We start from the raw sequence: 12,662 nt of genomic DNA on the forward strand, positions 1-12,662 counted from the left end.
AATGGAAACATGGTGTCTGATTGCAAAATCCTGTGTGTGAAACACCTGGCACATAGTAGGCTCTCAGTAAACATCCCAGCACCGATTGCTTCTTCAAGAAAGGGTGGGTTTCGCTAGTGTCCATTCCCGCATATAGATGCCCCAGGGGAGTCTGGGTAGATGCAGAGAAGGGCCCTTGCCCTTCTGGAAGCAGTCCTGGGCTGGGTATAGTAAGGCTGCATTTCCCAATATGGACAGAAGGTGGAAGTGTTGGGAAAGAGTTATCATCTTAGAAAGCTGGTCCTGGGGGAGTGTGGGCAAAGTGGCTCGCAAACCTTGTTGTGGGGTGTGTGAGTGATGCAGCCTTTTTTGAAGAGCAATTTGGCAGAACCTATCAAAACATAAAATGCATATCCCTTTGATCGTAAACTTTCATTTCTAGGAATTCATCCCACAGAAATGCCCATACATGTCCACAGATACGCGAAGATCTTCATTGTCACGTTGCTTCTAATGGCAATACCAGAAACAACGGAAATGTCCACCATTAGGGGCTGATTAAATAAATTATGCATTCATATGAAGGAAACCGATGCAACTGTGAAAACAGGAGCGCTGCTGTAAGATGAAATCCACTATTAAAAAAAGCGAGGTGCAGACCATTGGGTGTAGTAAGCAAACACTGGCGTTTTTTAAAAATATGGGGTATGTAGTTTTTTTGCCTGTAGGAGGGCTGAGATGGGATGGAGGGAGATTCACTTTCTGAAGTACAGTCATGCTCCACATAACAGCCATTTGGGCAGTGTCTGACCGCAGTACAGGACGTCCATGGTCCTATACAGCTTTGCTAAGTATATACTATAATATGGTATTCACACAATGTCCAAATCACATCAAGTCCCGTTTCACAGAATGTGTCATGGACTTAAGCTACACATGACTGTATACCCATTTGAACTCTTCGAGTTTCTTTTTTTTTTTCTTTTTAATAATTTATTATTGTTGTTGAAAACATACACAGCAGAGCATACACCAACTCAACAATTTCTGTCTGTACTATTCCGTGACGTTGATGACGTTCTTCAAGTTGTGCCGCCATTCTCCCCCTCCTTTTCCAAGTTGTTCCTCCCCCGTTAACCTTGCCTCCTGAGCATTGCTAACCTTTCAAGTTGCCGTTGTCATTTTGATCCCATATAGTTCTTTTGCTTTTTATTATTATAATTTTTTACCGTGTGCATGTGTTACTCCTCTTCTACACGTTCAGATATATACCTGTTGTAAAAGAAGGTTGACCTTCTGGGGACCCGTAGACCATCGAGTCTCGTGCTTGTCCTACAGGAGGGTGTTGGAGTGTTGCCCAGTTAAGTGGAGCCCCGAGCTAATCATAGTGCTTCCTTCTGGAAAACTTATTTTACTGGCTTATTTGGGGGGCTATTTTACTTGAATATTACTTTTTTTGAAAAAAAATTCTTCTATTTAAGAATCACAGAGTCTAATGCAAAAGTCTAATGGATTTAAGGGTAAAACACAAGACTTTAAAGACATGTCCCCACTGAGGACCTCTCTGGACTGTGCCCCCCGGATCTCCAGGGGGCTGGAGGGGTTTCCAAGGAAAAACTTGAGAGGTACTGAAGCCTGGCACCCTTATTTTACAGATGGGGGTACTGAGGCTCAGAGATGGACAAGGCTTTGGCCAAAGTCCTAGAGTATGGAAGGTCTGGGATTTGAACCTGCTTCTCCTGCCCCGGCAGCATCACCAGTCACTCGGACTGGCAGTTCTGATTCATAGCATTGAATCATTATACTGGGGTCAGTTGAAACATTAAAAATACAAAATAGAAACAGTGAAAAGTCTCCTTCCCTTTCTCGACACCCCCGTCCACCCATTTCCCACCCCCTACAATTTATTAGTTTCATGTGGATCCTTCTAGAGTTCCTTTATACAAATGCAAGTGAATGTGACTATATTCTTATTTTTCTCTTTTTCCCACAAATGCCTTCCAAACACTAATTGTGGGCATTTTGCTTTTTCCTAACAATATATAATAAAACCAGTTGCCACTGAGTCGACTTTGACTCATGACAACCCCAAGTGTGTTAGAGTAGAACTGCTCCATAGGGTTTTTCAATGGCTGACTTTTTTTTTTTCTGGCAGTAAATTGCCAGGCCTTTCTTCTGAGGCACCACCGGTTGGACTTGAACACACATATATATACATACATATACCATTGTCTTGTAGCTTTAAAACAATGTTAAATGGTATTCTTCTGCACACAGTCTTCAGTCTTTTGCCTTATTCCCTTAGCATTCTGCCCCTGTGGGCTGTCTATGTCTGCCCATAAAGAGCCTCCTCATTTTTCTCACTGCCGCCTGGATTTCCAGAGCATATGCAAACCATAATTCATTTAATGGTGATTGTGAACTGGTGATCCATGGGCCAACGTTGATCTGTGGAGATGGTTTTGTGGCCTACAGAGTGCTTAAAATTTCTTAAGTAGATGCTAACATTAAAAAACTTCAGAAGATTCCAGCTTCTTTTCAAAGCCCAGGCCCTCAGGCTGTGCTGGGCCAGGTTTCTCTGTTGTGCCCGGGGAGGGGAACTTGTCAGGAGAGCTGAGTTGCCTCTTCCTGGTCCTCCTCTCTCGCTGACTTCATTTGCCTTCCCTGGAGGTGTTTGAGTTTGAGATCCCAGATCACCCCGTGCCTGCGATGGCCGGGTAGGTTGTTTCTGACGTCTTGTCAAGTCTACCCCTGTGGGTCTCCGTGTGCACGTGGGCTGGCGTTGGCTCTGGGACCAGACGCTAGCAAGGAGGAATGCTGCTCAGTGTTTAGTGTTCCTTCCCCTGCTATGTAAAGAAACACCATTTATTTGGCAAATGTCTATCGAGCACCTACTATGGACCAGGTGCTGAGGACACGGAGGTGAATAAAACAGACAAGGCTCCTGGCTCCCCAGGAGACAAGGCCCCAATCCCTTCCCAGTGGGAATGAGATGGACAATAAGCAAGTCCATGTTGAAAGTGCTCCCCACTGGGGCCCCCCTGGAAGGCGGGGCCTGTCCCTGCGGCTTCCTGTCCACGGGAGCACCCCCCCCCACCATGGAGTGACACCCAGAAGACTCTTGGCTTCATGGGGGCCAGGGCAGGGTGGCCCTGGGCTGAGGGTGGTTCTGCACTCCCCTACCCTCTGTGTTCTGTCCTTGCAGGGGATAAGGACCGTGTGAGCAAGGTCAAAGGTCGCCTATGGAAGCTGCTTTCCCCTACGAGACTGGCCACCCGGGCCCACCGGAGCGCCTGGCTGGAAAGTTACCTGCTGCACCTGGAGGAGATGGGTGTGTCAGAGGAGATGCAGGCACGGGCCCTGGTGCTGCAGCTCTGGGCCACACAGGTGGGCATGGGTGTGTGAGTGGGTGTGTGCAGGTGTGGATGAGCAAGAGCATGTGGATGTGTGTGCAAATATATCTGTGTGTGACTGTACATGTGTGTGGATATGCATATGGGTTTGTGTGTGTGTGTGTGCATGCAGGTTTGCATTGAGTGCACATGGATGTGTGCGTGTACATGTGTATGCAGGTATGCATGCGAGTGTGGGTGTGTATGCATTTATGTGTGTGCATGCATGTAGGTATGCATTTGTGTGTATGTGTGTGTGTGTGCAGGTTTGTGTCATGAGTGCACATGGATGCGTGCGTGTGCACAAGTATGCAGATAGGCATGTGTGTATGCGTATTCATGCCTTCGTGTGTTTGTACATGCATGTAGTATGCATTTGTAAGTGTGTGCAGGTGTGGGTATGTATGTACACACGCAGCTCCCTAACTTCTTAACTGTCAAATAGCATCATAGACAGAATCATTCCTTTAATAAAATTTCTAAAAAATTTAATTTGGAAAAATGTCAAAGGTATAGAAAATTTGAGTGAATACACCCCCTCCTCACTTATTGACATGGTTCGTTTCCAAAGATGATGTCATTGTGCAAAAACTGGCATTATGCAAACATGGAGGATGACCGCATCAGATCACAAAAGGGAGGATGACTACATCATTACATAACTGCCAGATTACATCATCACACTGCTGTCGAACCACTGAGAATCATGGCCCAGCCATGTGGACACGTGACCTTAACCATCCCAGCCAGTGTTACTCTCGCCTCATACCTCAGTGTTTGTTACTACCACACGTACGTCATGAATGTGCAAAATAGTCTGTCGATTTTTTACAATTGTCATAAATTTGAAATATCGGATAACAAGATAGTTGAGAAGTGAGGAGCAGGTTTGATTTCATGAACTTCTTACACGTCCCTTTTTTCCCCAGCTGTTAACATTTTACCGTATTTACTGTATCTCTCTCTCTTTCTCTTACTGTGATTATTTTGTTGAACCATTGGAGTATGTTATAGACATTTTGACTCTTTGGCCTTAATTACTGCAGCATGAACCTCCTAGGAGCTAGACCATTCTCTTACATGACTGCACTACAGTGCTCAGATTCAGGACATTTCACCCGGATACATGGTCATTATCTAATAGCCGGTCCATGTTCCGCTTTTTCCAGTTGTCCCAATCATGTCCTTTCTGGCTTATCCTGGTTCAGGATCCAGTCCAGGCTCACACGTTGCCTTTAGTCATCCCGCCTCCTTAATTTTCTTTTATCTGGAAGTTTCCGTGCCTTTCTTTGTTTTTCATGACCTTGGCATTTTTGGAGTGGACAGACTGGTTATTTTGTAGAATCATTTAAAAGTTCCATTGAGTACTTTCCATAGAGCACAAAGACCCTGCGCCAGTGTTGTTTACATTTTAGTTGAGAATGGGGCAGATGGTCAAGGGAACATACAGGGTTTTTTTAGATGCAAATATGCAGGATATAAAACAGGGGCATGGGTAGAGAGACCCTGGGGTCCACTTGAGCCAGGGTAGTGAGGGAGGCCTCCTGGAGGAGGGTACATTGGAGCTGAGCCCTGGATGATAGAAAGCTAGATGCAGGGATTTGGGGAAGAGTTGGGGATAGAGCATTCCAGGCAGGGGAAGCGGCACATGCAAAGGTTCTGGGGTCAGTCATGCCAGGAGTTTAGGAAACAGGAGTCAGTTGTAGCTGAAGCAGAGTGATTGAGGGGGAGTGTGACTGAGGGAGGAGACCACGGGGGGTTTTGTGGGTTCAAGTAAGGACTTGGTCTTTTTCTCTGGGGAAGTGGCAGCCCTGAGAGTGTCAGGAGCAGAAGAAGGACCGACTCTGACTTTGGTTCTCACGGAATCTCCCTGGTTGCTACAGGGGAGCGAGGGCAGAAATAGGGACACCAGTGGGGAGGCCCCTGCTGTGGTCCATGTGGTGATGGTGGTGGCAGGACCAGGCAGAGGCCAGGGGAGTTGTGAGAAGTGGACAGATTCTGGATGCACTGGGAGGGCAGAGCCAGTGGGTTTGGTAATGGACCAGATACCAGGGTGCGAGGAAGGAGGTGCCAAGGATGCTGCAAGTTGCAGGGCTGACCCTGCTCTCGCCCCTGACCCCAAGTTCCCTCCTTCTCTTGGCCCCACCTCAGCAGTGACAGTTGCACAGGCTGACTTTCTGGGTAGTTCCTCTCCCATCGACTCACGACTTATTTTTAGTTTTCTCTTAGAGCCATTCACTGTCCCTGCAGCAGAGGCTGGTGAGGGGCAGGGGCTGTGTTTAATCAGCAGCTGCCCCCCCGCATTAGTGTCTATAACATATTTATGGGCAGAGATGACTTGGAGCTTCAGAGTGTCCCCAGAACCCCTTGTGGAAACGTTTTCCATCAGCAGAACTGGACGCGGGCCTGGAGGCTTGAGTGGCAGAAAATCCAGGGAACAGCCTTTGGTGGGGCCAGGAGAACTGGGCAGAAGTCAGGCATAGGGCGTCTTCTGAGGTTGAATCATTGGCAGCGTCCGAATTCAGGCAGGTGGGAAGCCCCTTCAAGAGCCCAGGTCTTGAGAGCAGGGCCAATAGGCTGTGTAGGTTAGTGGTTTCGGGCACAGGCTCTATGACCAGCCTGCCTGGATTTGTATCCTGACTGCCACTTCCTGGCAAGTTACTTAGCCTCTCTGGGCCTCAATGTCCTCATCTGTAAAATGGAGATGGTAGCAGTTTCCTCAAGGGGTTGTTGTGACGATAAAAGGAAATGATACATGCAAAACGCCTGTCACCGTGCTCAATAAACATATTCAACAACCTGCTGTGTGCCAGGCACATTCTGGAAGCTGTGATAGAGCAGGGAACAGAACAGACAAAAACCCTTGTCCTTATGGAGCTGACATTCCGGTGGGAGAAGACAGACACTGGCAAATATACCAGTGAGCATATACAGTATACCAGTGGCAATAAGTTCTCTGGGGGAAAAATAAAGCAGGGAAAGGGAATAGTGGAGGGGAGGGAGCACCTTAAATAGGGCGGTCACGGAGGACCCCATTGAGAAGGTGACCTCTGAGCAGAGACTTGCAAGAAGTGAGGGAGCCAGCCATATAGCTATATAGAATGAGGACGTTCAGGCAGAGGGAACAGCAAGTGCAAAGGACCTGGGGTGGGGATGAGGCTGATGGGCCCTGTAGGCGGTGGCGAGGACTTTGGCTTTTATTCTGAGCAGAGGAGAAACATGGCCTGCCTTATGCTTTAGAGGGGTATTTCGGCTCCAGTGCTGAGCATAGACTGTAGTGGGGGAGACTGGAGGCAGGGAGACCAGAGAGAGGCCGCTGCAACAAGCAGGCGAGAGAGGATGGTGGCTGGAGGGGGAAGAGGTGGTTGGATTCTGAACATATTTCAAGGTAGAGCCAACAGTATCTGCTGTTGGATGGGGCGTTCGGAGAGGGTCTCATCAAGGAGGACTCCAAGATTTTGACTTGAGCAAGGGGAAGGATGAAGTTGCCATTGGCAGAGAAGAGGAAAACTGCAGAAGGAGCAGGTTTTGGGGAGAAGGTTGGGAGTTTGGTTTGGGTGTGCTGAGTTTGAGAGGGGATGTGGAGGGGGGCAGGGCCCCTGGAGATAAAAGCCTGGAGTTCAGGGTTAGGTCCAGCTGGGGACGGGCCTATGGGAGTTGTCGGTGTAGAGACTATGTTTAAAGTCACTGGACTGGAAGAGATCCCTGGGGACAGTGTGAATGGAGAAGGGAACCAAGCGCTGGGCCTGAGGCTGTCCAGTTATTAGGGTCAGGAAGATGAGGAGGAGCCGGCAAAGGAGACTGAGCCGCTCAGCTGGGCAGCGGAGGACTGGGAGAGGCGACGCCTCAGAGGCCCACATCTGAAAGCATTTGGGGAGGTGGGAGTGACCAGCCCTGTCAAATGCTGAGTGGATCACTGGGACTGATAAGCCAGTCTTGGGGCAAGTGTCCCCTCTGAGTGGATCACTGACTGAATAGCCAGGGCTGAGTCACATGTCCACATGAGGGGCTGGGTCAGCCCCCATATGATCTACATGGACTGTGAACTAAGTGGAAATGGTTCTCTGAAGGAAAATGGGATGTTGTTACCCAAAGGAGAGGGAATGGATGTGGGGCAGGTGAAGCTGCAGGTGTCCCGCATCCCCACTGACTGACTGGGCAGCCTCAGTGCAGTGAGGAGGCAACAAGATGGTGCCGGTACTTGTTGAGTCTAGCACATAGTGAGCGCCTCCTGGAGGTCATCTACTATCATTACAGTAGAAGAGAGGATGGATTTGGGCTGCAGTGGGAGAGAAGGAGGTTAGACCGGAAATGTCCTGGTAAACTGAGGCAAGGCCCCGCAGGAGAAAAATCAGTTTCCAGGACAGCTAATTCAAATCTTAGATGGATGTGTGATCTCACACATGTATGTGTGCACATACATGCACACTCACACACACATCTGTGCAGTGGGTAGAAAGCAATCTTGGTCACTTCCTTAACTGGCCACAGCTTTGTCCCGAAAGCAGAGCTAACTGGGCGCTTGTGGGTTCTGCTCTAGCTTTGCAGTTAATGAGTAGTGGCCCCTGACTGACCATCTGGGCAAGACAAAGTGGCTTGGTGCTGAGTTAAGCCAGCACTGAATTATTTATTGCCCATGTCCCCTTGGCTGTTTACGTGATGGACAGCGATTGACCTTGCCGTCTTGGCTGGGCCTGAGGTACTGGAGGAAATCTCAGCGAGGACCTGAGTCCCCTCCCCCATTTCTTCTAAAACCCAAGAGCAATTAGACCTGCAGACCCTTTACTTCTCGGATTCCTAGTCTCTTCTTCCTCTGTTGCTCCAGGTGAATAGAGACCAATTGTTGGCTCTTGGATGGCCGCAAGCTTTTAAGACCCCAGGCGCCGCTTGCTAAACTAGGAGGTAAAACAGAAGCTCTTAAAACAGTATTAGGCCGATTGACTGGACAGGCCCGTGAAACTATGACCCTTAACCTTTGAACCAAGAAAACTAATCCCATGAAGTGTTTATTTGTACCTAAGCAGTGATCAACAGCAGCAGCATTTTTTTCCTGCTGTTTTTGTTGTAAAATTAAATGTAACATGCTATTTGTCATTTTGCGCTCCCCCCTTTTTTTTTTTTTTTTTTTTTTACTGTTGTGCGGCTTACTGATATCAGTTAGAGTAGCCAAGCTGTGTAACCATTACCCTTAGTTATGCCAATTTTCCCGCAGCTGGCTTCTTTTTAACGACTGCTGTATCATTCATTATCTTATGGAAGAATCATCATCAATTTTATTGATTAGCCTATTGATAGACATTGAGGTTGTTTCCAGTCTTTTGCTATTCCGTCAGCACTGCAATAAACATCTTTGTGCGTACATCCTTTTACCCACCTGAGAGTATGTAATGGAATCACTGGGTAAGCATGATATTTAATGGCAGTTTAGTATTCCACTATTATAAGTGGATAGGGTTAGTTGTTACGGTAGACAAAAATTTTTCCTCAAACTGAGGTTAGTTGGTATTCTACCTGTTACAGATTGAATTATGTCCCACCCAAAAGATATGTTGAAGTCCTAACACCTGTAGCAGTGAATGTGACCTTGTTTGGGGAAGTAGGGTCTTTCTTTGCAGACGTTATCAGTTAAGTCATACTGGAGTAGGGTGGGTCCTACTCCTAATTCCTTCTGAGTGGTGTCTTATAAAAGGGAAGAACAGACATGGAGAGAGAGAGTTGCACACACATGAAAGACACCATGTGCGCATCCATCCGTCTATAAACCAAAGAATGCCAGGACATGCCCAGGGCTACAGAAGCTGAAGGAGACAGAAAGGATCATTTCCTAGATTGACCAACAGAGAGTATAGCCCTGCATTTGGACTTGCAGCCTCCAGAACTGTGAGAAAATTTCTGTTCTTTAAAGCCACTCATTTTCTGGTATTTTGTTATGGCGGCTTTAGGACACTTGCTTCAATGGCAACTAACAACAGCAGAGGACACTAAGATCCCACCCATGTCTGGAGCTCATTCAAGGGCACCACATACACATTTTAGCTAGATGCTGAGTGTTCATGTTCAGCTAAGGCTGAAGCCTTGGAGAAAGAAATTCCATCCATTTTCTCCTAATTATTTCACTATTGAAAAGTTTTGAATAATTTTTGTTCAGGAAATAAACAGCTTTCACAGTCATCATTGATTATTGCTGTGTTTTGCTTTGTACGGACACACACGTTCACGCACGCAACTTATTCTTCAAATGACTGGTAGAATTTCAGCATATAAAGCATGTGAGGGAATTTCGCATCCAAAACTATCTTGAGAATGATTAACTATATTTGAAAGCAAACATGTAGGTATTGTAGCAATTAGCTATTGTGTAACAACTACCAAAGAAAATCAGCGCTACACCACTTAGCATTCACTTAGCTCCCACATTTGTGGGGCGGTTGGGAATCAGCTGATCTAGACTGAGCTCGGCTGGGCTGCTCAGCTGTGCTCTCTGTGTCTCTCATCGTCCCCTTGGGGCCAGTGGGCTGGCTGGGCATGTCTTTCCCATGATAATGACAGAAGTGCACAGTGGAAACACACAAGGTCTTTTAAAGCCTCAGCTTAGAATTGCCAGTGTATCAACCCCATCTCATTCTGTTGGCTAAAGCAAGCCACATGACTGAGACCACAGTCGAGGGATGGGCGAAATCCACTGTGCCTCTTTAATGGGAGGAACTGCAAAGTCACGTGGTAAGGGGCATGGATACATAGAAAGGTGAAGAATTGGGGCCAAGGAGACAGTCATCCTTACATATTAACAGTAATCTTTTCCTCCATTCATACTTTTTTATTAATAAACCCATTACCCATCGCCGTAAAGTTGATTCTGACTCATAGCGACCCTACAGGACAGAGTAGAACTGCCCCATCAGTTTCCAAGGAGCGACTGGTAGATTCGAACTGCTGACCTTTTGGTTAGCAGCCATAGCTCTTAACCACTACGCCACCAGGGCTCCTTTATTTTATTAATAAAGATATAGAATTTAAATATATATATTCATTATAGAAAATTTAAATATTCCAAAACTTTAAAAAGTAGTCTACATTATCCGGAAAGCCACCAAAAATGCCTTTGTCTGTCTTCTTTGTTTTATTTCTAAGCAGATTTTTCATTTCTGTTAAACATTAAAATTTTTTTGAATGGAATAATACATGCATTTGTCTAAAAATACCAAAGAAAATAATAATCTTCATTGTCATGCCTTATTCCTGTTATAGACGTTTTCTTTTTTGCTGAGTCAATATGAAGATTACCTGTGTGACCTCAGAATCAGTGATTTTGCTCCAGATCATTGGGCTAGGCCAAGGACACAAAGCCGATTTTGGCCGTGTCCTGAGGCTGAGGGTAGACATTGGTCATCACTAGATGTTTGGCCGGTGTGGAAACTCAGGCCTCCTGGCCCCTGTGCCTCGGCCAAGACTATGTCCACGACGTAGACCAGGTGGCTCACACTCAAGGGCTGACTTCTTGGTGTAAGAGGGGTTCCTTCTCATTGCAGGGGAATGTGGGTCCCACCACCTTCTGGCTCCTTCTCTTCCTCCTCAAGCATCCTGAGGCCCTGACCGCCGTCCGTGGAGAGCTCGAGCATACCCTCTTGCAGGTGGAACAGCCTGTCTCACAGATGACCACCCTCCCACAGAAGGTTTTAGACAGCATGCCTGTGCTCGGTGAGATGGCCAGACCCTCCAAGGTAGCCCCAGAGACTGAGTCCTCATGGCCTGGCCCCCAAAGCCCTCCCCAACATGGCTCCCATCCTCCAGGGTCCATCCGTGCTCTCTGACCTAGGGCCTCCCTGGGCCTCCGATCGTCTTAGAACTGATATCTCCATGCCCTGGTCTCAGCTGCCCGAGACTCATGGTTTCAGTGGGACATTTTGGTTCCAAGTGACAGAAAACCTAACTTCAACTGGCTTAAGTAGACAAGGGACTTTATTTGGGGCATGTACAAAAAGTCCAGTGATATCTGACTCCAGGCACAGGTGCATCCAAATGCTTCAACAATGTCATCAGGACTCAGTCTCTCTCCATCTCTCAGCCTCATTTTCCACTGTACTGGCTCCAGCTGTTAGGCTGCCAAGATGGCTGCCAGTAGCTCCAGGCTGACATGCTTTCAGCTCTGTGAGGGTTTGTTTTTCTTGCGGCTCTTGCAGCATTCCTACCAAAAGTCCCAGGGTTGTGTCTCACTGACTCTGTTTGGATTCTGTCCCCATCTTGAACCAGTCTCTGATTGGCCAATCACAGCTCAGCTGGGAGTTGAATTAACAGCAGTCAAACCCCTGAGTGGGGGCAGGGGTGGTCCCCAGAGGAAAACCAGGGGTCGGTTTCCAGAGCAAGGGAATGTATGGTGGACAAGTGGAAACAACCAACATTGATGGCCCCACACTCTTCTAAGCCTCTCTGATATCTCCCTGGCTCCTACCTTCCCTTACAACTTCTCTTGGGATCAGAACTGGAATCCTCTTATGTCCAAGGTCTCTGAGGGGCCATAGTGATCACATCTCATCGTTTGGCCTTTTTCAACTTTGGTGTGTGACCATGGGCAAGTCACACACCCTCTCAGAGCCTCTATACCTTCCTCTGTAAAATGAAGGTTGGGAGTGGCATTTGAAGAAGTGAGTGGACAGCCTACTGACCCTTCCTTGCACCTGCACCCATGCAGACAGCGTGCTGAGTGAGAGCCTCCGGCTCACGGCTGCACCATTCATCACACGTGAGGTCATGGTGGACCTGGCCATACCCATGGCAGATGGGCGGGAATTCTCCCTACGACGTGGTGACCGCCTCCTCCTCTTCCCCTTCCTGAGTCCCCAGAAGGACCCAGAAATCTACACAGATCCAGAGGTAAATGTCAGGGCACTTTGTCACTGGGAAAATCTGTGGCATTGGGATCAGCCAGATCGAAGTGGCAGCCTGGCTCTGCTCTTTGTTTGCTGTGTGACCTTACACAGGTTGCTTCACCTCTCTGTGCCTCTGTTTCCTTACCTGTGAAATGGGCAACATAACAGCATCTGCCTCATAGAGTTGTCATGAAGATTCAATGAGATCATGTTAAGAAAGGCCTTCCTAGAGCCTGGCACACTCTGAGTGCTCTGTAAGTGAGCTGTGAATGTGATTTTCTTTTTCTTTTTTTTCCAGAATGTTATCATCTGAGCTTCTCAATACTACCTCTCCCTGGGCTTCAAGATGGGGCACACTTTCACGATTGATAATATATTGGGGATTTACTGTGTGCCAGGCCCTGTGCTAAACACTTACCAATCC

The 12,662-nt window shown here is 47.5% G+C and overlaps 1 protein-coding gene across 1 annotated transcript in view; it reads left to right on the forward strand.

The window, feature by feature from the left end:
- Positions 1–12,662, forward strand: part of PTGIS (prostaglandin I2 synthase) — a 49,556-nt gene that overhangs the window by 31,693 nt on the left and 5,201 nt on the right. Inside the window, exons 6-8 of the mRNA XM_004370257.1 lie at positions 3,185–3,366; positions 10,901–11,069; positions 12,061–12,242. Coding sequence (XP_004370314.1) covers positions 3,185–3,366; positions 10,901–11,069; positions 12,061–12,242 — 533 coding nt within the window. The remainder of the gene's footprint in view (positions 1–3,184; positions 3,367–10,900; positions 11,070–12,060; positions 12,243–12,662) is intronic.

Source organism: Trichechus manatus, unplaced genomic scaffold, assembly GCF_000243295.1.
Source record: "Trichechus manatus latirostris isolate Lorelei unplaced genomic scaffold, TriManLat1.0 scaffold00008, whole genome shotgun sequence".
NCBI classification, from domain to species: Eukaryota; Metazoa; Chordata; class Mammalia; order Sirenia; family Trichechidae; genus Trichechus; species Trichechus manatus.